The sequence below is a fragment of the Strigops habroptila genome, chromosome 1 (assembly GCF_004027225.2).
Source record: "Strigops habroptila isolate Jane chromosome 1, bStrHab1.2.pri, whole genome shotgun sequence".
NCBI classification, from domain to species: domain Eukaryota; kingdom Metazoa; phylum Chordata; class Aves; order Psittaciformes; family Psittacidae; genus Strigops; species Strigops habroptila.
The window spans coordinates 136,243,609-136,270,613 of NC_044277.2; the positions used below are offsets into that span (position 1 = coordinate 136,243,609).

A 27,005-nucleotide genomic window follows, 5' to 3' on the forward strand; every position below is an offset into this window, starting at 1 on the left:
CTTAGATGGACCTTAGCTGACCAGGACATCAACCATTGTGAATCAAGCATTGTTTGCCCTTCAGTCCTCTCACCTCCAAGCCTAAAATCCAACTCATATAGTTACTGTTTAGGAAACATAAATGCATCTCGCTCTCCAACTATAAATTCTGTTCAGAAACAAATAGCATTATCAATTTTTTTTAATTTAAAGGACTAGTAAACTCACTTTCAGTTAAAATTCACTGAGTACTTGATGACATGCTGGACAAAGAACAGTAACAGAAATTATTTGTTTCACAGAACAAATATGGCCCATGCAATATACTGCAATTCAAAAACATCCAATACACGTGACAATGCTTGCCCACATTGCTACTGAAACTCATGGATTTGCTGTTAATAAGAGATTTGCTCTTAAATAGAGTTAGATAATTAAAAGTTGAGAGAGAGTAGAATCTTATCTAGAAAATTCTGAATTACTTTTTTACTTTTTTAGCAGTCCTCAGGGCAATAAGAAAAACAGGTGACACACCTACACTGTTAAAATTTTGACATATCTATTCCCACTCTTTCATGCTCTGTTCTACAAAAAACTTTGATATTATTCAAAAGCAGCAATTCCAACAAATAATAACTAATTTATAGTTATACATTAGTTTGTAAACAATAACGACAAGTCTAGAAGGCTGAATTGTCATCCTTCTATTAACCTGCCTTTAAAATAAAAAACCCCTAAAAAATCTGAGTAAAATACAGTAAAAAACATTAAATCCTGACTTTACTGAAATCAGTAAGAATTTCCACAGGACTAAGATTTTTTTTCTGACTGTCTTCAGCTTACTGAAGATGTTATAATCTTCAGTTTACTGAAGATGTTATAAAATTAACGTATTGATCTGATTAATAGTTGTCTTCAGACATAGCTGTTTGTATACAGAGCATAACTTTCTGTATGTAAAACGTAAACCATGCTTTTAGCTTCTTCACCTTGCTTATAGCTATTTCCTTTAAAAAAACCCTGTTTGTGTCCCTGATTATGTTGAAGACCTGTCTGTTGATGAAGGATTGAAAGATGTAAACGGCTTGTTGTAAAGTATTACATTTTTCAGCTTTGTTTGGCTTTAAAATACATACTTCACATTTGAGAGGTAATGGTACACGGACCAAGGTGATCTTGAAAAGTGACTGACCTAAAAATCTTTATTGGGGTTAATATGTGTAGATAAATTGTAACAGTTGCACAGTTGTAAGTGGTTGTCGACCTATTTCCAAGCAGGCTGTTTGACTGTTACACATTTATCATTACGTAAGCTAAATATCAGATATGATACAAAAGCATATCTCAACATTAATTGCAAAAGGTCTGATGAATCCTTGATTGCTGAATTCTGTGAAACATGATTCTAGGTATGCCAGTGTGGGGAACTAAAATGCTAAAACTGAGATGACTCTGAAATGTAGATAAAAGATGAGCAAAAGTTTTAAGAATTTAAGGTTAAGTTCGGACTTAGGTGCTGAAATTCCACCCTTCAAATATTCATTACATTACATTATCAAATTCATTACATTATCAAATTCTATGGTACCTTTGCTCCATACTTGCTCATCTGGAAAACAGCCTACAAATTTGTTTCTATTCAGTGCTCCTCAGACACAGCATTATATAGAATCAAAATACTACTACGATTTCAAAATAATTAATAACATTTATCTTATATAGAGATTTTCCATTTTTCCTTTTTATAGAAGATTAGCCATCAAAGTGCAATAATGATGATGTCAACAACAAAAATAACACATGGCAATTGTTTTCAAAACTCCCAGAGTGTGACTGTGTTCACCTATCAACAGTAAATAAGAAAAATACCTTTGATTTTCAACTTAAACCACTACAAATAAGGAATGAGGTCTTATCTTTATTATACCTTAATTGAAACAGTCTTTGTAGTGATTTATTATTAGTAGTTATTTATACATTATCTTAATGTATTTATTAAGATTCTGAATCCAGTTTTGGCATTAGGGAAAGAAGTTCCAAATAATGATCATACACAACAATCATAATTTCCCTGCAAAAGTATCTTCATGTAAGGGTATGGCTTGGATGTCAGTAGCTAATTAATGCTAACAAAACCCAAATAAACAAATGAACAAAAAACCTGAAACAATCAAACAAACAAAACCCAAAACAACCCAAACCAATATACTAGTAGAACTATGAAGCCTAATTCCATGCACATAATCCTTAAATCCTACTTTCACTTCCTAATCTAAACCAGCACACATCAAAACTGAGATCAATGCAAAAATGCTAACACGAATGCAGATGTGTATTTTTACAATGAAAGGCAAAACCAAAAAAGCTTGAATTAAAAAAACCCCAATCAAACAAACAAGAAACAAAAACCTCCACTGACATTTTCAAAAACTGGATCAAAAAAGACAGCCAAAATTTAAATTCATGCATCTTATTTGTGATGTGGAGGGATAATCTTGTACTTATTCTTTAACCTGCTCAAATTATCATAGATGGCTGCATGAAAGATAGACTTTCTGATGTGCGAACAAGAATTTGAGAACTGTGCAGAAACTACAGCACAGTCGATAAGATGAGAGCACAGACTGTAAACTCATTTTCCTGAATATGACTTTCAATTTAGAGCTAGATACATGAGCAAAGTACTTGAAAACTCACATCAGCACTTAGCAACTTGCAGATGACTACCAAGTGGCCTAATTTTTTACTAACATTATAGGAAGAAATTGATTTACAGTGGAAGACAACTTTGCTGTAGCAGTTAATACTACATTTACATGCCTCTATAATTTACTTCACTTATGGCTGTCTCTTATATTAATATTCATTATAAAAGTCCTCTTTTAATATTGCTTGATTTGACAGGAATGCATTAGCTATGACAAATGCTTTATAATGTGCTCAGACAATATTAATACAAGCAGAACCTCCGATAATTGCTGTTACTTAAATACAAAGATTTTCTTTTTTTATTTGATTTTACCCTTTCCTCTCTTACTCCAGCCCTTCACTAATGTAAGTTTTGATAACTATACATGAATCAGAATCATTCCTAATCTTAGTGGCTTGATAGACCACATGAAAAATGGAACCAATTCAGTCCTTTCAGAAATTTTAAGATACAAAAATTGTTATGGTGTTTCGTTTGTGGTGGGATTTTTTAAACAGAAGTAAGTAACTTCCCTTAGTTGTGATCTCTATTTTATGTCACAGTAAACAAATTCTTCCTCCTTAGGAGATGACTTGTTCATGAAAGTTCCTTAGCCCTATGTACTCTGAGATCACAGGCAGAATGTTTACAAGCATAAAGTATAATAAACATGGCTGTCAAATTTACTACAGCACTACACAGCTGTAATAAGACTTGCCTGGAGAAATAGGGTCTGAAGTTTAAGAGGATACATAAATACTACCACAAATCACATTCAAATTCTGCAACATAAACAGACAACAAAATCAGTCTGTATGGTCATAGTGCAGAGACCCATGGACAAGGAGCCATTATAAAAAATATTTACAGAACCCTGATATACAGAGGGTAGAATCCATGATCCAGCATTTATCAGGAATTATATTATAATCATAGCTCAGCTTCATAAATATCTTGGAATCACAGAGTGGATTGGAAGGGACCTTAAAAATCATCTAGTTCCAACCCCCCTGCCATGAGCAGGGACACATTCCACTAGACCAGGTTGTTCCAAGCCCCATCCAACCTGGCCCTGAGCATTGCCAGGGATGGGGCATCCAGAACTTCTCTGGGCAACCTGTTCCAGTGTCTCATCACCTTCACAGTGGACGTGATATTATTTTAATAAATAAATAAATATTTAAAATAATATAAATATGTTAATTAATTCACTCGGAACAAAACACTGAAAAACAAGTTGCTGGAAAATAGGTGCTACCAGTGGTTTTGCTATAATATGAGTCTATCTTGTCCACAGGCAAAGAGTTGTCAAAAATTTAAAACCAAGCACACTATAATCTATTGTTTCAATTTCTTCGTTTTCTAAGACATTAATATGATTTATTTTAACAGTCTAAGTGAGATGCCAAAGTTCTTGAGATAAATGTTTGTCATGCTCATACTTAGCATAGTCTAGACTCTACTTTCCAGAAAGCCAGGCCCTCAGTCATCTTAATAAATATTCAGGGAGAGCATTTCTCATTCCTGATATCAATGGCAAACAGGTAGTTTATTCAAACAATAAATATTTTTAACTACCTATGGTCCAATTTTTGAAATGCAGAAGGTGTAACTACTGAAGGAGTAATATGTTCATGGTACACAGTAAAGCATGTTCACAGCCTTATGTAAGCTTACCTGAATGGACTAAATAGAGGGAAACAAGCATGTTTTGTTAGCATAATTTTAAAGCAGATAATTCACTTTGCTATGTTGCATTTTATCAGTTATATTTTCCTTCTATTGAAGTTGCTAATGTCAGGATCTGTGAGACAAAAATGCTCATGGCTTGGCAGAGGGTATGGCACAAAACAAATGCCCCAGATTCATTTTGGTCTAAAATTTTTTGTGGAATATGCAAAACGAAGAAATATAAATACCAGGCAAACAGATAGTTACAGTACTCTAGCTAAACCCTGAAGGTCTTCATATTTTTTGTTTGGTGGCTTCTGGGGATCTGGGCAAAATAAGTACCAAATAGGTAATGCTTCATCTAGCATGGACCTCTAATACATAGCCTGAGATTCAGGAATTCTTCCCTCAATTCCACTGGGTTTATTCCCATTTTTCTGTATGTAAAACTGCCCCACCTTTCTGGGATTTTTTTCCTCCTTTCATAATCCCAGTGTCAATCAATATAATAGTAAAATGATTTATTTGAATTGGAATTGGATAACCCCTTTCTCGAGCCTGGAAATTCTCTATTTACTCAACTCGTAACACTATCATAACACTATATCAACCAGTGATATAATATGGTAAATACACATTTAGAAAATGGGCACTGGGGAAAACCTCTTTAATCCTCTCCTTGATTCTTTGCAAAATTCTACTAATGATAATCCAAAACTTTAGAGGCACTTTAATACATATTAACCATTTAGAAGCTCTACATAAAATAAATTTCAGTAGTAAGTCTTTAAGGATTCTTCTTCAGGGTATATGCTTTATACATTTACAAAGCTTCAAAAATTGTCTATGAATAGTAATACTATTATGAGTTTCAGCACTTCTTTTAAAGCTGGAAACTACGTGTTTAACATCCATAAGTATGTCTGACATGGAAACCAAGCAGGTTTTTGCCAGAATTAAAGCATGAAAACAACAAAAGAACACAACTGTACTGCTAATGAAGTCCTATGCTTCTCTATCATCAGAATTGTTTATTTCCTTAGAGACCCAAGAGAGGAATCTTGTCTATATCACACTGCTGCTTCACTAGCCTGTAGCTAAGATAGGTTAAAGAAATGTTCCAAATAATAAATATTATTTGAATTAGAGAATAATAGACGGGTCGGGTTGGAAAGAATCTTAAAGATCATCTAGTTCCAACACTACTCCGCACCCCATCAATGGATGTTTTTTCTTACAATTTCCATCCGAGTAAAAAAAAACCCGAAAAATAGGTTGCCAAAGCACAGCTCAGTTCATATAATCAGGGAAATATTTTAAAACTAAACTAAATAAAACAAATCAACAAAACCCCCTCACATCAAAGGTACCACAGAACTTTCTTACTTTGGTAAAATATCACGTCTTGTCTCTCGATTCAGAGACTGCTCAAGCATGTAGTAATGACCTTGAAAAAGATAAGTATGTTCTTCAAACTTGTACTGCAGGACTTGGTAGGTAAAAGGGTGGGCTCAGCCACTGGAAAGCACTCCCCACCAACCATAACGCAAGCGTGCACACAATAGCTGTAGCTTAGAGTATGATGACACACTACTAAAGGAAGATAAATGCACTCCCAAATATGTAAGGTTGGAAATGTCTGCAATATATCTCATGAGTTCCATAATGACAGCCGTCTTGATTAGAAACAGTGTCTACAGTACCTGAGGAAGAGAAAACCACTAAGCTTAAAGGAGCACAGCTCCATGCAAGAGCAGAAAAGAAACAAACTGTTCTTTCCAGCTTTCTGGTTTGGGTTTTGGGTTTGACTTTTTTGGGATTGTCTACTTGTTTGCTTGTGGGTTGTTGTTTTGACCTGTTCTGGATGAACCAGATTAGTATCCGCAACATTTGGATTTTAATTTTTTTCCCCTACTGCCTAATTTTTTTTTTTTTTTTTTTTTCCCCCTGTGTATTCTCATTCAAGGGTTACTTGAAGTGTCCTGGAAAGAAGTTCTGCATTTTTAAAAATCTCTTTAAAGTACTAGGAAGACTATTACCTGAAGGAAACAATGAGACAGATTTCCAGTCACATATGGTTCTCCTAGACTATTACTGATGGACAAAAATGTAGCACAAAGTGCTACAGTGTTGACAACCACACTCTTAATGCTAATTAGTAGGAGTGGGCTAATTCAAAACTCTATTTATTTTCTTCCTTTGTTTAAAGCTAGCTAGGAATTGTGGAAAGCTTAAAACAAAACCACAGCAGGACATAGTCATGAAGCCATCTTCACAGTTGTTATAGAGGACAAGCAGGGACCTTGACTTGGAGCTAGACAAACCAATGGAAAAGTAAAAGGCCACCCAGTAACAACTCAGCATTTGTGAACAGCCTTCAGAGTGGACAGCTTGAAGAATCCCCTGGCATAGAAAAACCAGAACTATAAACAAGAACTTCGCACTTGTGCAGTGAAACACGTGAAAAATTTTCAACAAAAAAGGGATGATTAAAGAATAAATTTGCAGAAGCAGTCTGGGTGGTTTTCCTTTAAATTTAGCCCAACACACTAGTTAAGTACCATTACGTAGTGCGAATAGTCAGACAGACTGTTATTTGTCTTTTAAACAATTTAGTAAGCCTTGAAGGAGTGCCCTGACTTTGACTCAAGAAGACAGTTATCTGCTAAAAACATGAAAAGGAGATGCAGCCCTTGTTCAAACGGAGGTTGGACCCCCAAATCCAGCAGGGCAGCAATTTTGTCAGTATAAAATTTATGTCTACTCCATTAGCTTCCATGTAGTTCTTCTGTTCATCATGGGCAAAATTCACCTTCTCCACTCAGAATTGCAGTTACCATGCTCACTCTTGATACCTGGAGCAGGAGCTGCAGGACTCATGACCTAAGTATCTCAGGATGGCAAACTACAGTGAAAAAAGAGCAGGAGAAATTAAAGCCCCTTTAGTTCCCCTCTTCATCTTGGTAAATCAGTATCTGATGATTCAGGTATCTAGGTAATGTGCATGAATCTATCTACATTTAAACAAAAACAGCTACCTGGCTTGTGCTTCCAGAAAAAAATTCTTGTAGATGGATTGGTGTGTGGGTATTTTCATGAGGGAAGTGTCAGTCATAAGCTTATTGCCACAAAGGCAATTGCTACTGGGTTAAAAGTTCCCAGTTCTTAGCAGTTTGAAATAAAAGACCTGATTCACATAGTGAGATATTGCCATCCACGCTATTGATTTTGTACAGAAGCTTTCACCAAGTAGCATGCTCACAGGCACTGTGAGCATTGTCACTCCTGTGCACACACACACTAGAAGTGTCCCCACTAATGATCTATTACATTGTGCTGCTGAAGCTCACTTACACTAGTCATAGTCTGTGAGGGAGATAATGCACTAACCCTTCTCCAAACCATTGTCCTTGCCCTGTGTCTAGAGGTGTAATAAGGAACTAACAACTTGGAAGCATGTGCAGGAAAAAGGTGACAAGGTTGTTAGGCAAGATCTGCAAGGTATTTCAGGCTCCGTCTGTATTACCATTAATGGCTGCTACTATTTCCTTTTACTTGAAAGCAGGAAAAAATGTAACCACCTTTTCCTACCAGGAAATGTCAGTTTATTAAGGACGACTACCACAAGCAAATTTGACTAGATGGCTGAAGTGGGTAATATGTTGAAGCAACTTTCACACGGATCTGCTAAAATGATGCTAGACACTTGCAGCTATTAAATCAGCAGAGCAGAAAATGAACCAGAAACAGTAAAAAGTAAAATGTAGCTAAAGAAGGGATTAAAACTGCATGGCAGCTGTCTCAGGACTCCTCTGATAAGGTGAATGAACTACAGAGTACATTGGAGTGCTCTAATGTAAGAAAATGGCTATGTGCAAGCAGAAATGAGATAATTGAAAAGTGTGATAAAAAAGTGATTTTCTAAATTTGCATTCTCTGTAATACTTAGCTGGAAACATGGGTTACTAAAAGTAATGCTACTGTCTATGCTTTAGTCAGTACAGATCTACTGGATTCAATAAGTAGATCCTTCTGAATCTTCTAAAATGCTTATTGTAGGGCTTAAAACTAATCAGAGGTGGAACAAGGAAGTGGAAACGACTATTCCGATTGAAGAAAGAATGGTTGAAAGTATACAACTTGGGAATTAAAACATGAGTTTTAATTCTTAATTCAAATTCTGGTAATGACAGAGAAAGAAAATACTAAAACAGGTGTAATAATAGAAAGAACTTAAGTCTTCCAGAGAAACCACCTTGAATTATCTGGAGTCAGTTTTGTGACATAATTAAGGACACTGAAACTGGGTATAGGCAGCTTTGCACCATAAAGCCTTTGTATATCCAGACAAATCTATACCAGCAATTATAATTTTCTAGGGCTTCATTTAATCAAGCACTATTCACTTGTCCAGTCCTGTACAAAACACGGAAAGATAACATATTATGACCTAGGTAGGACATACTTCAAGAGTCAATCCTTGAGCTTTGAAAATTCATGTTGTTCGACTGAAATAAAATAAATTGGTCTCATGTTTAAATTTAAGTACTATTAAATTTGCCATATAAAGGACTTCATTACAGAACACCTCAAATGTATAATACACAAAATCTGCAGTCTCCAGGCAGCAAAGACCTTTTTCTGGGAGGAGTCAGGAAGAAAAACTATATATTTGAAGCCAGAAAAATATATATATGTCCACAGTTTTCCCTGACGTAAACAGAAGACTGCCCAGAGGAATTCCACTATTAATTCCTGAGTCAAACCTATAGCTTTTGTCAAATGATTATGAGAATTCCACACAAGATTTTGCATATATTATAATCCTTCTCAGTGTTAAAATGTTTTGTCTTGATTGTGGAATGAAACTATTTTCAACTTGCAACCTTTGGATATTGTCACAACTCCCAACTACTAGGGGCTGTCTTACTATTAGATTGTTGTTTTAATGCAAATTTTTATAGACTGTAATCAAAATGCTGCTCACGTTCTCTTTGATAAAGTAAATAAAGAAGTTGAATGCATCTATCTCATTAGGTCTTTCACTATTAAACCCTTCCTAAATAATTGTATTAGATCTTCCCTAAGTTTCCACTCAATTTTATGATATTCTTTGGAAGTAAACCAGAGTTCATGTAAAGTACTAAAAGAAACAAAAATCTTTACATTCATCCATCATCCTTAAAAAAAGGCTTTTTCACAAGGCTTTCTGGAAACATTACTAGATCAGCTGTTCCTGATCCTGATGTTTAACCACATACTCCCAAGTCATCTTCAGCTTTACATGAAGTCCCCCAACTTTTCAATAAATTATTTATTATTCTCTCCGAAGAAAAATACATTTTGTTGTATTAAAAACATTTGATTCAATGAATCTCCAGCTCATCTTTATTACTTGCCTAGAACTCCAGTTTTTGTTCCATTTACAGTTTGTAAAGAATTTACAATTATTTGCAGGCAACCGATGATGTAAGATTTGACTGAAGTTAAGACACTACTCCAAAAGGATTTCACTGGAATACTTCTACACCAGCTTGTACCTCGTAGCTTGGATTACATTCTGAGGCCTATAATTAGCAGGCTTAAGTCCACTTAATATGTTCCATATTCATTCTGTATCATTCCAATATCTTAGATAATTTTTAACTTCTCCACATTCTAGAGCTGTGCAAACACAAAGCATTAGCATGCTTATCCTTTATCAATCAAATATGTAATCTTATAAAAGCAATTTTAGGTAGGAGAGTCTAACTTTCTATCAATTCATAATCATTGTCATTATACAATTGTACATTTACTTCAGTACTCAGGTCCCCTGTCAGCAGTTGTGTTATTTTTCCCAAGACTGGTGTCAGGCTGATAGACCTGTAAATAGTTGCTTCATCCTGCTTACCTTTTGTGAATACTGACACAACATTAACTTTCTTCTCATCCTCTCGATTTTCTACAGTGTCTACAAAGTACAGAAAACCAGAACATTTTATCCAGAAAGCTCTTTATCTGCTTTCTTAAAACAAAAAAACCCAAACAACTTTCATATGCAACTTCTCCTGATCTGAGGTCTGATTTTGTACTTGTGGTTAAATACACTTAATGTTACCATTAGCATGGAAAGCATTCAAACATCAACATTATAATCAAGTTTACAGAAGTAAGCTGTTTTTTTCCCTCCTCAAATCAAATCTATCAGACACACTGCCTGTGTGTCTGCCTTTTTACTTGCCATGGTGATATTTATTCTTGTATTCATTTGTTTCCTATAATAATATTCTGTTGTCCTTAATTTTGAATTTACATGAACTGTTCTAGAATTTCATGAATGCCTTAATTTTGAATTTACATGAACTCCTTTGATACTAATTCCATAAACCAAGAGTTTTAATACTGGCACACTGCTATTTCATGTACCATGATGGAGTACAGAATGCACAAAAATGAAATGATAAATACACAGTAATTCTTCAAGATGTTTGAAAAACTATATGGATTTTGAGAATAAGACACTCTTAACATACCTATTCTGAAGTTATAGGTGTGGTCTGCCTGAATTACGTAAAGCAAGCCATTTAGTACATGGAAAACTATAATAAATGTAAGAAGCACAAAGTTCAAGTGCATGAAGACCAACCATGTGTGTACTTTTGTCCTCAAACAGGTATTGCAGTCACAGCTATGCTTTCTCTCAAGATAACTTGATGTTTGCTAGTGCTGAAGATACTTTACTAAGCTCAAGATCAGTGTAGGCTTATTTATGTGACAACTGCAGTGCCAGCAAATCTTAAAAGCACAATATTTATTTTTCTCTTTTTTAGGGGTGAGGAAGGAGGACAATGGTGGGAACTGAGAAAGTATTTGGTCCTGCCTGATATTACAGTTTACGTTATCTTTGTTTGACAAGGAACAAAACCTGACCACCTATCTGAGAGCACTGGATCAAGAAGTGTGTGCTCCATTCCATAACAATACATAAACTGATAAAATAAACAATTTTACAATAGTAACCAGCTTCTGAAACTGATGTTTTACAATAAAAACTTGAAAAAGGATCTAGGACTGCAACACCATATTTTTTTTTTTAAATCCCAGTGGCTAGGAATTGTGGAGCTTTCAGACCCATCCTATTAGCTAGCATCAATGCCATCCCAACATAACAACCAACAGCAAAACACCCCATGAAGAATGAGTCATTAAGCAGATACATGCCATGGTGCTTGATCCAGTTTTTAGAGCAATACTGGACAATAACTTTTAAATGGGTATCTGAAAAACAGAAGATTACTCTCAAGGTTTCTAGTAGTTACAACTATGGAGATTCAGCTACCAAGCTGACATTTTCTTGAGATACTACGAAAGCCCCTTGCTAATATTTCAATAGAAAATGCTTTTCAGACCTAGAAACAATACCGTTGTTAGTATTGGACTTCCATACTGATTCAATAGGCTGATACAGATGTTGTGACTGACAGCAGTTTCTATCTGCAGGATTATTCAAGCATAAAATTGTTGTCAAGGCAATCCCAATCAAAAGCAGCTGGGTGCACAGGAAACACATGGTGTTCATATGACGATGCTCTCAGCATACGTAGATGCAAGCAAAGAAAGATTTTACTGAACATTCATGATCAATTGAGGCACACATAAATTACTGTAATTTTTATATCGCCATTTAGCTACACTCTGAAAGAAAGAAAAAGCCCTAGTTCTACATAGAGATCAAAAGAGAAACTATTGTCTTCCAAATTACCATTGAGCTCTAATGCAAAATTGGTACAACAGTCTGTGGAATGCTGATAACATTTTGTGCTGCAGTTAGCTACAGATTGTCTGAAGTACAGAAAAGTCAAAGCATAGATGATTTAAAGTGAAAGATGCTGTTGCATGGTTAAATTTTACTGGTTTGGGCTGAATTTTCCAAGCTTGTGATTAAGCGAATGGATAGCTGTGAATCAGTAATCTCCAATTTCCAAGCAAATGACAAAAGAATCATAAAATAAGAACATCTTTTTCAGACTATAGTTTCTTTTAAAGATTTTTCATTAAACGAAATTTAAAAAGTTGAACTTCTAGAACTGGGTAATTGGGAAGTGAGCCATGAAGTCCTATAGCTGGCTCTGAAATCTGTGTTGTGCTAATTACTGAGCAATTATTTCACACTTGCAATTTTGGAATGCTCCACCCAAAATATCTCAGATGAGCTAATATCAAACAAAATTCCTAACAAATTCAAGGTTCAAGGTCATTGTTCTGTTTTTATGTGTAAAGGAAATCCATTTACATCCAGAATCTCACAAGCCTATACCCAGAATTAGTCTGTAAATTTGATGCGCCTTAAGCAATGCTGAAATAATCTGAAGAAATCACTTGCCAAAATAAAAGCACACTTTATGATACAACAAAGCATCTGGAAACAAAACAACAGCTAAGTTATACAGACTGCACTCAGTTGTCTTCTTAGATTAAACGTCCTTAATAAAATAATTACATATATAAGGGTATCCACAGCTTAAGCTGTACCAAAATGCATACTTGGATCACAGTAAATTGTTTCTGCATCCACCAGCAGACTTTGAATAGTATTAAATACTATTTTGTATTTTAAACACAGTTGACATTTGTATCATGATTAGAAATAGAATTTCTTTTAGTTACAAAAGATTACAAGAAAGTCTGTCTATAAAAATGGTAATAAATAGGCAGTGTCACTCTTAATTAACTATATGTTAATGTATATAGCACTATGTCTTCCTCAGCTTTCCTGAAGAAAGGGAAAGTTAAGGTGGTTTGTCATTAAGAACAAATGATTAAACAAATAAAGAGTGAATGATAAAATAATGTAGCTATACCAAGCAACACCAGAAATAATGCAATAATTCATAATATACAAAGCCCTCATAAACCTTAAAGCCTAGCCATTACCAAAATGTGTAACAAATAAACAAATAAATTGATAAATCAAAGCTCAAAACCTGAATGTAAGGGAGATAAAATGGAAGTGGATATAAAAGGAAAGCAGAGGTAAGAGGAAACTAATTTTCATTTTCAAATGGGATTTCCTGTCATTTATAGGTTCTGGAGCTGAACCAGGAACTGCACAAATACATCTATGTACAGAGCTAGTACACATGGCTTTGACAATCTAAGTGATAAAAGAAAGCCAGCAAGGTGTGCTAATCCATTATACTGGAGGAGACAACATGTAATTACCTGTCTTTAACAGAGAAGGGCAAATATTGCAAACATGCAAAATATATTCATATAAATATATCCAGAGAATATTTCTTCATATTTTTAAATGAAACTGCTCTATCAATATATGTTACCCTTCTACAAAGATTCGTACGACAAAGTTTTCGTTTGAGCAATACATTTAAAACCTTTTCTCTGCAATTTAGAGCAGAAGTTTTGAATCCTAAATAAAGCAGCACACATTGACTACTAGCAAGGAGTCCCTGGACTCCTTACTAGAGACTTGAGGGAGACACAATGGTCTAATAGGATGTGTACACTTAAACGCCTATGGTTGACTGTAATGTATTTTAATACTAAACCATACATACTCCAGCAGTCTACCTTTATTAAGCAATAATTTTCTTTCCATGCCTAAAAAAAAAAACAGACGAGAAAAAGTTCTCATCAGTGGGAAATCTAAAAACTAATCAAAAGATTATTAAAATTTGCACTTGACAGAGAGAACTAGTGTCATTTATTATGTGACCATTCTGAATTAACTAATATAACTCCTATTTTGAACACTGAGCATCAAATTCTTATAGAGCAATTCATGATTCAGTTCAAAAGAATCAAAACCTGTGGAAAAAAATTGGACACATTGAAGGAAAGGGCAATTTGGTAACTGAGGCTGGAACTTGTCTCAGCTAACTTCAGGTACCAGTGTAGGAATTTATAGCTCATCTAGCCACCACAGGCATTGTTTTATACTTTTTTTTCAGGTTTTCACTATTCATCTGATTTATTAAAGATGTTTACTTCAGAATAAGATCAATTATGTCCTAGACTTCATTGACATGATTTCCTCTCACACTAAAGAAAAGCTAGTGCAATTAGCGTCAATATGTATGTCTATAGTTAGTCAAAGAAATTCCACCTAGGCTCTCAATGAATATCACATTTCATAACCTCTGCCCTTCTCTCCTTCATACATTCAACAAATCCAAAAGTACAGATGAACAGTCTAAGCAGTTCAGTTGAATTAATTTTGTTAAAACACTCTTTCAATTTAAAGCTGAATTCTCCATCTCAGTAACGGTATACGACATCCTGCATACTGTACAACACGTTATTCACCACTCATTACATATCTGCAGACCAATTTCAGCTCCAGCGTAAGCTGATGTTAGGGCAACAGATCTGCATCAGCTTTTACTCCCAGTATCTGTAGACTGTTCAGTCACCCCACAGAAGCACAGTTAAAGGTTGGAAGGGTGACAAAATGTACTATGGAAGTATTAGAAAAGGCACAATACACGAAGACAATACAGTATATAACAGGGCACGAAATACACTTAAAAAGAATAAACTAGTTCTGAAATAAAAACTCAGAATTTGTCACCTGTTTCAACAGAAAGACATAAAGAGACAAGAATTTAGAATGCAAGAGAACAAGCTTTGCACTTCAGTCAGGTCCCAGCCATTTAATTTTTTATTTAACTTTACCTCTTTAATTGCATGTCAAATAGATTTCATAACAGTAATGCATGTTACACAAATTCAATGTTATTTGCCAGACTGGAAACTAGTGCAAACATATCAAAGCCATGCATTAGCAGAATTTAACGATCTGAACAAGTTTTACTCGTTCCTGTTTTAGTTCTTTTCTTTGAGCTTATTTGTATTTTTTCTTACAGTTTCTTAGTTCTCACTTAAAAAAAATTCTTTACTCTTCTTTACTCTGAGGATGGTCAAACACTAGAATGGGTTGCCCAGCAAAAGTTGTGATGCTTTTCAAAACTCAACTGTAAAAGATACTGACCATCCTGCTCTAGCTGACTCTGCTCTGACCTGCAGGGGTGGCCTTGTCAATTTCCAGATGTCCCTTTGTGGTGCCTTCACAGAACCCCAAAAATTCTGTGATCCTGTGGTATTTGTGGCTTCCAAACTACATCTCTGCCTGAACTTCTCCATTTCATGCCATCTTCTTTTCTTCCCCCTTCACAGTTTACCCTGACTTAGCACATCATTTCCAATTTCTTTCTCCTTTCTGCCTTCCATTTTTATGCCTCCACCCGCTCACCATTTCACAATTGTCCCAGTTGGACTGAAATTGTTACTTCAGGAGCGAGTTTCATCTGCTGACCAGAAATGATGTTGAATAATAGAATCTGTAACAAAGTTCCCACATGTTGAGAATGGCATTGTCCATTATGTGACTGACAGCATAACTCTTCATGATATTTCATTCCCCCAAACATTGCTCAAGTTCAAGCCTTCTAATAATTCTTAAAGTTTGTTTAAAGAGGTAAAAAAATAAAATAGCAATTTTCCCAGAATGAGCAAAATGACCCCATATTTTTTGTTTTCTCTTTATCATACAATTCACCAGGAATCATGAAAGGTTTTAAGGAGTCTGCTTACATTGTGGGTTGTGCAGTCTCCATTATTTATTGCAACAACACTTGCCGGCACCACATCTAACAAAATAGTTCCAGAATAAGCAACATAACAAATCGCTGCTTTAACTCTTGAATCAGTTTGTATACTGTGTGGTCTTTTTTCATAATCTTCATTGCATAGGACTACAGATTTCCTGATGACATTTTGTTTGCTGAAACTGCTAAGGGCACACAGAACCAGTGAACTGAAGTCCTGAGCAATGTGCTGTGACTGACATGCAATTCACCATTTAACCACTGCTGTACATGATATATTGGAGGTGATACGAACATGACCCTATCCTCAATGCATTTGGGATCAAGTATTAATCTTCAGCTGTGAGCTTAAAAATACTGTATAAAACCACTTTTGTTCCAAACGATCATAAATGCAAGAAGTTTGTAATAGAATTTATTTCTAGTTATGAAAGATTAATTAATGAACTAATTCATTAGTACTATTCATTAGTATGACTATTCCCTCAGAACTCCATATTACTATCAGAATATTTAAGTTACAAATGTGCAAATTCACACAGTGCATTACATTCTGATGTTATTCTGGATTTCAAAAATCACTTTGCCCTCAAAAGTTCTATCAAGAAACATAAGACACAGAACAACTGGAAAGGAAAGAAAATCTGACTTCTGAAATTTTTAACATGTCATGTTTAACAGAAAATTTCATCCTTTTGGCTACCGAATTTTTTTTTTATTTTTTTATTTTTCCCCTCCTGCTATGCATACATGCTGGAATCTACAAAGGATAATTTACACCAAGGATGCTATTCTATTGTCACTCACATCAATGCTGACCTGTAATAACTGAATTTGGATTGAACTGTCTGCCTTTCTTTGACCATCACCAGGTGAATAGGGCTTTTGCCGAGCAGTTGAATTTTCTCAATATTTTATGAAATTGTCAGATTTTGGGCTATTTGTTAACTAATGTGTGTCTTTTAGAATGCCATTAATGTCAATATATCTAACGTAGAATACATATATGTACACATGCACATACATATATGTATACATGCATTCTATGAAATTAATCCAGGAAGTCACAAACAATGTGTAAAGCTGAGGAAACTCCTGCATAGGCCATTGCTTTTATTAGATTTCTGATGTTTTCTTACTTATACTGACGCAAAACCTGGTTTGTACTCCGACCTTGGATACAAGACAGTTCATATATCTTGTCAGGGATCTAAATCAAAGCCTGATGGAAAGACTCAGACTGGCTTTAAGGCACCTTGGAAAAGCCTTCAAACTTACACAGTATAAGATCAAAGTTTTTGAATAATACATTTTAAAGCTTAGAAAGACCTCTTTTTTCTTCACTTATTTTCTCCAACCACTAGATCATGTTTTGTGAACAATAAATCACTGTTTCCATACAGACCCCTTCTGTACTGAACATGCCAACAGGTAACAGCAAGAAAAACTTTTAAAGGTATTTGTAAGTTTAGGAACATACAGATTTTCATAAATAACTTTTGACATCATTCCCATCCTCCTACGTTTCACTTTCTTTCTTTCACCATATAAACAAAAGTACTCAGGATATATTTTTTTGGTTTTTGTTTTGTTTTTGTAACAAAGATGAAAATAATATACAAACTGTTTTTTAAAGCCATCCCATTATAATTAGGATATAAATCTCCACAAAAACATATGCTGTCTGTAATAAAGTACTAGAACAAAGATATTTAGATAGAGAGATAGACATACAGGTATCTGTCTATAACTAATATAGCTAAGATGTATCTTAAGGAAAGTACTACACATGTCTGCAAGTTACTTTTATGTTACACTGTAATTGGTTAGTGCGTATCCATTTACAATGCTAAACTTACTGCATCAGAAGTAGTTCCAAATGAATATGTTTCAGCACGAGTAGAAAGGTTCTGTTGTTTCACAGCTTTGGCTTTTTTGCCATGGCTGGTTTTGGCTTGTTTGGGAAAGGAGGGTTGATTATGACTAAATATGCAAACTGTATCCCTTCAGTCACAAGAGCACTCGTACCTTATCACATACTAGAGCACCCTTCAATGAATTTACAACCTTCCTTTGAAATTTCCAGTACAGTAATCACATATTTAAGCTGCAAGCTTGATCAAATCCTGTTGACTTTACCAAATACTCACATAAATTTTATTTGCAAAGGAGTACCTTTTACCCATACAATAATTTAAGGAATATTTTTGCAGTCTGAAGACTCATTTAAGCAGAATAATTGGCAACAATAGCACTTACCTGATTGTGTGGAATAGAGGTTATACAGCTATTTTCCAACTCAAAACCATGCAATAGCCATTTTAAAAAAAATAATGCAATGTTTGAAATTTATGGAAATTAGGGTTTTACTCATAATGCTTTTGTAAGAGGCTTCTAGACACAAGTAGTGCAATTTGCTACTTGTTTGTGGTCAAAAGAAATGTGCCATATGTAATTATTTATGGAGAGATATTGCATACAGACTAGGAGGTTTAGATCAGTTCATACGTAATAGTTTGGCCACTATAAAAATTAATCAAGTCATGAGTATTGCATTCTGGCCTAAAAGAATGATGAGCCTCTTTTCACTAAGAGAAATCAGTTACATGACTATCATACTCTCACCAGCCTATTGAAAGGACTAAAACAACCAATATCACACAGAAAGATGGATCGAGCATGAATCAATGTAGCAAGCACATAACCAAACAGACATGGAATTAAATAAGAAAAAAAAAACGAAACCAAATCAAACCAAAACAAAAAGCTAAACAAACAAAACCAACAAAGATTGTCGCTTAACCTGTTTTGTCAGAGCTGGTATTGATGGTATTGGTAGTGATGGAAGTGAAGGTAGTCTTTGCGCTGTCCTTGGTAGTTACAGATTTCTGCTTATTTTTCATGGCTTCCAGTGCTTTGAGCTTCTTGGCATGTTTAGTGCCTTTGTAGTGGGCCGCAGCCTGGCTCTACAAAGGAGAACAAAATGAACCATGCAATCAGGCTCATTTCTAAACTGGCATTCTCTGTATTAGTACAAATACAGACTACCTTTCAATAATGGGTACCATTCACATTATCCAAGTAGTAACCAAACAGAAAATTATATTTAGAATGATGCTTGAAAAACAATGGAAAAAATACTCAAGCCACCCCAAATAGATAAGTATAGTATATTACTGTATAACAGTATATTACTATCAGACCAAAATAAGGTTGTTTTAGTCTACCATGCTACCATTAGTTTTCTATCAAGACTTCTTTTGCTTTCACATTAAAAAAAAAAATTAACTTTCAGGCAATGGGGAGGAAGGCACTCTCCTCCCATTAGCTTTGCACTTTTCCAGTTTCTATTTCAAACTAGAGATTTAGTAAAAGCTTCCTTCAAAGAACAGTTTACTATTAGCAGTGGTATCAGGAACTTCTCAGCAAAGACTGACAATAAAAACAAACCGAAAGAACCCAAACCAAAACCAAAGCCCAAACAAAAGGAAGCAAAACATAAAATGCTCTCTTCAAAGCCCATCACCAAAAATTTAACTGAATGTGCGGCAGACATGCAATTAGCTGGCTTTATTCAAAAAAAAAAAAAAAGAAAGAAAAAAAAAAAAAAAGAGGATTACTTTTGTTCACCTGCTACAAAAATGTTTGAAATTCAAAGCCAAGAGCATCCTTTCAAAGGAGAAAGCTCACACAAATCCTGTCACAGTCCAAAATGTGTTTTGGCTACTTGATATCGTTAAGCTAAAATAGACTTGTATGTATATTACGGTTAAGATTTATGTATTACTCAGAAAGTGTCCTTATTATTCTAAGAGTTAATACCAACTTTTCTGCATTTAATTTATGTTGCAAATATATTGTAAGAATAGCATTTGAAGTAAAGATTAAACTTTGTACAAAACCCACTGGCATTAGTATAAATATTCAGAGTTTATTTCTTCTCTAATTATTTAAACTCTTAAAAGAAAGTCTTCCAGTTAATAAGTTAAAAACCTCAAAAATTCTTTTTTTTTTTTTTTTTGCTGAGCTTCAAAGTTTTGAAAGTAACAGCTTTCCTACTTGAATGAGAAATTAAGATCATAGAAAGATTATAGAAAAATAGTCAAAATCTAGCTTCTACAGAATTGCAGAAATGAAAAGCAACTATGCTGGGTCAGCCCAAGGACCCAAAACGGTCAACATTTGCTTCTGGCATTAAACAATAGCAGATACTTAGAACATAAAGGAAAGGTAAATACTTTCTGTTGTGGAATAATAAAAAAAGAACATGTATATAATTTACTGGCTACAAACTCGAAGGATCAAAGGAATAAAATGACAGTTACTTGACTCACTAAGCCACTCATGCAGGTAGAAGAAACCTGCATTATCTGGCATCTGTTAGTCATTAGGCCTTTATTTAATGTTATTTAATATGCTGAATTTGGGAGTGAGAGGAAGTTCTACTAAGTATCAAATAAGAGTGCATATTAATGCACCTTGAGATTTATGACTTCCAGCTTTCATGAAAGTCATGATTCCTTCTTGATGCCTGAGATTTGAGAAGCTTAAGGTGAGTAGGGAAGAAGTGAGAGAACTTGTCTAAACCAATGTACTCATGCATAGATTTTCACACATGCATATGCTCTTCTTGTATATTGAGATGCATCATTCAGTTTGGTTGAAAAGCCAGTTTCTCTATACCTAAAATAATGCAAATATTTTATTAGGTACCCTTATTGAAAGAACACTGGACAGTGAAGTTATTAATTAGAAACAACCTGAACAGAAATAGCACAATCATGCACCTTTCACAGTTCCCAACACATAACATTAGACATACTGTAAGCCAAATAGAAACAATCAAGAGATATTAATTACTGTTAAACTGACAGACCAGTGTCAAATTACAATGATGCATTAAAAATGATATTATACAGTACATCCTCATGTTGCTATCATGTCAAATATTTTTACAGTTTCTAGTCAAATTTAATTATCAGTCAGCTGCAGATTCTGACTGAACTTGTTCTCCTTAATAGTGCAATTCTTCAAGTATCAAAAACGTAGTCAGAATACGGTCCTTAATACCAAATTAGTTTGATACACAGCTCAACTTTATTCACAAAATGGTTGGTGAAGCACCCCAGGTTTATGTCTCCTGCACCCATAGTTCTCTTCCAATTCTTGCAGCTACAACTCCACACACCTCAACTCAAGCAATGTCGGATGCAAAAGGCATATACAATGAGGGTCTATGTAGAAATTGGTGACCTTTTCAGTGTTCTGAAATATATGAATGAAATTGCTCCACAGTAGAAACACATTGCTCCAATTTGCAAGTACAATGGCTGCTATGCAGAATTGTCCATTACTCACTTCCCACAGAGCGCTGACAGTTTACCCAGCCTATACTTAGAGATGATCTTTATGCCTTTTTTATTTCCACGTTTAAATCTCCATCCTCTGTGGGGACATGAAGCCATCTGAGCTTGTTTCAATATAACTATAGCTAGCACATTAACGGTAGTTCTATGTGAGAGCACACAGATTGCTCTTAAGAATTTAACCAGCTCCAAATTAGCTTGTGCTGAACTTCTACAACTGAACTGGAACCCTTCAGAAAAAAAAAAGCCAATCCCCAAAAAACCCCAACCAAACATCTGTCATCATCCTTCCTTGTAGGAGGAAATGGAAAAATACCCATAAATATCTTTTTCAGCAGAGCAATGTAAAGTATGGTACCTCACCGAATCATTTGTTGCAACCATAAGAGAACTAAAATTATCCTCACTGCTTAAATGGCACTTACTTCTAACTTATAAAACTCATTACTTAAACAGTATTTACTTGTAGGTTAAATACAAAAATAAGATAGATCATAAAATGCAGTTATTCCCAACTTTCATTTAAAATTAAGAAATATTGAGACAGAAGAGTAAAAGTCAAGTTAGTCCTACTTTTTGGTGCCAACCACGATGCTTAACTGAGTGAAGAGACTGTACCCCTTCAGAAAGGTGAGGTGGAGTCCAACAGTTGCAAAACCCAAGAAGATAATATATACATGTTTATATATTACCTTACCAAGTTGAGCTAGAAGTTGTGCTCAGATGAGTTCATGAACAGAGGTTATAGGTGAAATCCTACATCTACAGAAACCAATGGGAATCAAGGGAGGATTTCCCTTTCCATGTTTTGTAAAGGCGTACTGACTTTCATAATTGCTCATCTTGATGGAAGACAGTCCCCTTTGAGAAACAACTGTTTGATGTAAAATCAGATGAAAGAGATACAGGACTATCCCTAAAGAAAAAAATTCCTTATTACTACAGAACACTTTGTAATCAGTCATTCTAAACCCTCTCTAATATTAAATTCTGTTTCTCTTCATGATTATAAAAGAACACATCACAAGGATACCTTCAGAAAGAGCTTACTCTCTTCTTTCATCATAGTTTCCAAGTTTGCTTCTCACATCATAGTTTCCATGTCTGACACACAGAATTAACCCTAGCATTGTGAAGACAAGTCACTGTCAGCTAAACATGTGACCTAATCAATGAAGAAGCATGCGAAGTATGTCAGTTATTGCTGGTGCAATGTTAGAGTGACTTTCAGAAACTATGTCTGTTCTCGAAAAAGATGTCTAACAAGAAACCAAAAGGTACATTATTCATATCTGAAGATGAAAACTTGAGGATCCTTAACTAAATTTTGAGAGCTCTGACCCTGTAAGTTACATGTAAACAAACTTTGGTCTATGAGAATTACTTCAAGGAAATGGCAAGATGTCTAAATAGCCAATCACTTTTCAAGGTTATTTGTAATGAAGTCCTGCTTAGTTGAGTGGTATACGTCAAATTAAGCATCTCTTTTGCAAAACATAATTTCCTCTGGTTCCACGTATCTATCTTGAATAATTAGGGACCTTTCTAATCCTTCTATTTTGTAGCCTTCCCAAATTGCTAGAATATAAAAAATGTATTTGTCTATATAATGATTTATCGGGTGTATATATGCATCTATATGTTATAAACATACATACACATACCATAAAGATTTCTATATACCATAATGTCAAAACTCAGCTTAAGTGCAATATTGTACCACAATTACCATAAAGACATCATATTACCAAACAAATTGCAATGCATAAAGTATGATGAGACAGGTGAAATATTTTAAACAACCCAGATAGTATTCGCTTACAATTACACAGAAGTCTTCAAAAGTTTGCCTGTCTGCCTAAGGTACTTCACCGAATCATATGTCTTCTCACTTATGTTTTTAGGCATTGGTCTAACAAAAACCATTATGCTTCATTTTGCACATGGAGACAGAGTTCTCTTCCTATTCAGAGAGTTTTCAGCTTCACAGCACTGCATCTTCTATCCTTCTCATATTTCTCCTGGTCCACCTCATATTAGTGTCTTCTTAGAGATGGTTTTCCTGCCTCATTCATTCCTTCTAGGCGATACCTTCACAATAAAAGCCAGCTCAAAGAAAAGAACTTTTTTTAAAAAGTGAATATTCTCCACCAATTCTTCCTCACAAAAATTCAGTCCAACTATCCTGCACCATGTCTTTTTCATTTCACAATGCATTTTCAAAGACGTTCACTGTGGAGAGTGCCTTACTCCATGCTGTCATCTGACCAATCAGCAGCAAGGCTGCATTCTGTCTGCACCCTTAGAAAGCTGCAAATGAAAGGGCTGAAAAGTCCTTTTTTCGTCTATCTGAGATTTCAGTAGATCACATCACGTCTTTGTTTTCTACCAGCTAGTGAATACTGCCATCACCTCTACTGTTATTCCCAGTACAATAGCAGCAATTTTTGCTAACACATCAGCAACCGATGTCAGGATCCTCCAGTCTAAAAAGCTTTAAAAACAATGAGTTTCCAGGTTCAAACTAATACTGTCAGTGAGCTGGGCACGCATGGAAAGCAATCATACACCACTGCACAAGCCAAGAGGGCCTTTGTCCTTGGTGAAATGAGGGAAATTGCTTATGAAATGCCTATGCTATACACTGGCTTAATCTCTGCGTACAGAATATTTTCCTAAAGTTGGGCTGTCAGTAAGTACTTCAAATACAATTTTACGGATGTTCAAAGCACAAAAGAAAGTGGTAAAAATCAAAAGACATTTTTTATTTTTGGAACAAGCATCATACTTCTAATGACTCCAAAGCCTGGCAAGTCAGTGATGACAGCACTGCTCAGGGAAGGTTCCAGTATGCAGCTGAGACATCTGTAGACTACTAGGCATGTGCTATTTACATAACCTTAGCTGATCTCTATGGAACTTCTCCAGTAAGTAAACTGGAGAAGTTTACAGAGAGAAAGCCTAACAGCCTTGAGACGCCCAACAGTTGGTTCTGCCTAGGGCAGGGCTTTTACTGTGAGCCACGCCTGATGATATGAGGATTATACAGTCTCTTGCACTGAGATGTATTTACTCTATGTAGTAGGTAAGCTTTTATTTGAGGGTATTTTAATTTTTTAAAAATAATTTCTTAGAAGGCCTACTGTTTTGTTTGCTCAGTGAGTACACACAGGGAATTCAGGACTAACAAGTCCTATGCTTCCTTTCTAGAAAACAGAGGAATTTCATGAACTTCAGCAGAGCTTCACAGACTCACAATACAAGAGACAAACAAAACTTTGCAAAACAGAAGATTAAGTGAAGACATATAATGCAATTTTTAAAGGTAATGTCAACACAATGACATATTTCATATTGAACAAGAAGACAATCCTGATTTCTGTCCGATACATACAAACTCCATCTGCAATTATGGTACAGATAAATGTTGCCTGTCATCATATTTTCTTTCTGCTAAGCTTACCTTTATCTTCTCAACTGTGCCATTTCAATTGTTTGGGCAACTCTATCATCAATACTACTGTGTAATACAGAACCAGAGGTCTAATTACATTATGCACTGGGATGTAACTGGGGTATAAAACACCAAGGACATTTGTAATATTACTTCTTTCAGATATGCTCTGAGAGAAGGCTTTTGCCCCCTAAACTGTGATCAATTTGCCCCCTTCCCTAGAGCCAAATACACAATAACAGAGCAAGTACCAAAAAGGACCTTTCTGTAGAAAAGAAAGCATTTCTCCATTATCAAGTCAGAATATATTAAATATCCCAGCATATCAATTCCCAGGTATTTAATTTTCTCTTTCCATGTAAAGAAAAACTTTCTGTTCCTTCTTCTCCTTCATAATTTATTCAATGCACTCATGAATGTACCCTGAGACTCAAAGATCAGGTCGAATGGGTGCTTTCTGAGCTCACTAGCTCCTTTGCATTAACAAAGCTGCTCCATCCCACTCCCTGCACTTGGGCTTCTTCCAAAGCCATTTATATAATTGTGAGAGACTGCACCTGGCAAGAGTCTGCATCACATTGTGAGAGCTTGTCATTGACCCCATTCTTATGGTAAAATCATCCATCCTATAGAAAAATCATTTTCATTATGGAAAGGAATATCATATTTTCATTATGGAAAGGAAAAGCTATTTTATCTTGGTCAGATGCAGAAGGTCAAAATTTCCTACTTGATATTGCTTGTCCCATAATGCAGCATCTTTATGACCATGCATCTGGTTTGTACTGTAGGCTGCCACTGAGTATGACATTATCTGAAATGACCTAAGCAAAATACAAAACTTGCCTAGATATAACATACTTCACACTGCATTCTAAGTAGACGTACACAGTGTCAAAATATATATAGTGAAGGCAAGACAGCTCAAGAAATCTCTTCCTATACCTGACATTTTTCTTTTAAGGACACCAGTACTTCGTACAGCACAACAAAAGTTCACTGCATGTTGAAATTCAATAAACAGATTATTTGCTTTACCATCTATTTTATCCTTTTTCTTGTTAGGGCAAATCAGTTTTTAACTCATTTTGACAAGGTTATTAATTCTAGTTGCTAGAAGTTCTTACATGCTGGCTTCCATAGCAATAATGGTTGCATTTTAGGGAGCTCTTTTCATGGGGGAATGAAACACTCTCTTTTGCAAACTGGTATAATCAATGAATCTAACTTTAACATTTAATCTCATCTTCAATGGATTAAATGGCAGCATGATTTATGTTTCCCATGGTAAATCTTACTGTAGTCAGAATTTCAAGAGAATATTAAACTTGTTTGTTTTTTCTCATTCAGATTAGCCAAGTGATTAATCTCAGATTAATTTTAGAATGAGACAGAAGGTCAATCTGTACACACTGTTATGTGCTACACATGATAAAATAAACCATGTATTAATTCAGTTCAGTAAATATAACATATAAATATACATATTTATATATAAATATATATAAATATATTATATATTTATATACATAAAAATATAATATATAAATATAAATAATATATAATAATATAATAATAAAAATAATAAAAATATATAATATAAAAATATATATATTTATATATAAATATATAAATATATAAATATATTATATATAAATATAAATATGCTTTCAGTTTTGAAATTGGAACTGACATATTTGGGGCTGAGAACTTGGGCAAATTATATATGCCATTATAATTTTGTACAAATGTACCCTAGCTTCCCTCCAACAGCAGTAGATGCACAGCTTATATTCATTGTGTTAATTAACACCTGTGTCAGTAATGGCTACCCTAAAAGCGGAAGCTGACATACATTTATCTATGAAACAACAAAGAAAATAAGCTCAAGATGGTTGTGATTTACTTAATAATGAGTTTAATAATGTGAATATAGTTCAATGTTCAGGTTATACACAAACAAGGTTTACTTAAAAACAACAGATGCTGTTGAATTTAACTGTTTTAAAGACAGTAATTTTCTAAATAGTGTTGAAAAGTTCAGTATTTTCTGGCGTAATCTAAAAAGGAGTGACAGTGGTGGATATGTAGCCAACACCTTTTTGAATCTCAGTTTGTCACAGTTCACAACAGTTAATTGGAGTCAATGGTATACACATACACTTACCTGCCCAGAGCCTCAGTTCATTTAGAAACTTTACACTGAGTGAGCATAAAACACTCGATTCCCTCAGCATCCA

The 27,005-nt window shown here is 34.8% G+C and overlaps 1 protein-coding gene across 3 annotated transcripts in view; it reads right to left on the reverse strand.

The window, feature by feature from the left end:
• ZNF385D (zinc finger protein 385D) overlaps positions 1-27,005 on the reverse strand; it is a 411,668-nt gene that overhangs the window by 43,617 nt on the left and 341,046 nt on the right. For all 3 annotated transcript variants that reach the window (XM_030499873.1, XM_030499879.1, XM_030499886.1), the window contains one exon: positions 18,749-18,911. In XM_030499873.1, the coding sequence (XP_030355733.1) occupies positions 18,749-18,911 (163 nt within the window). The remainder of the gene's footprint in view (positions 1-18,748; positions 18,912-27,005) is intronic.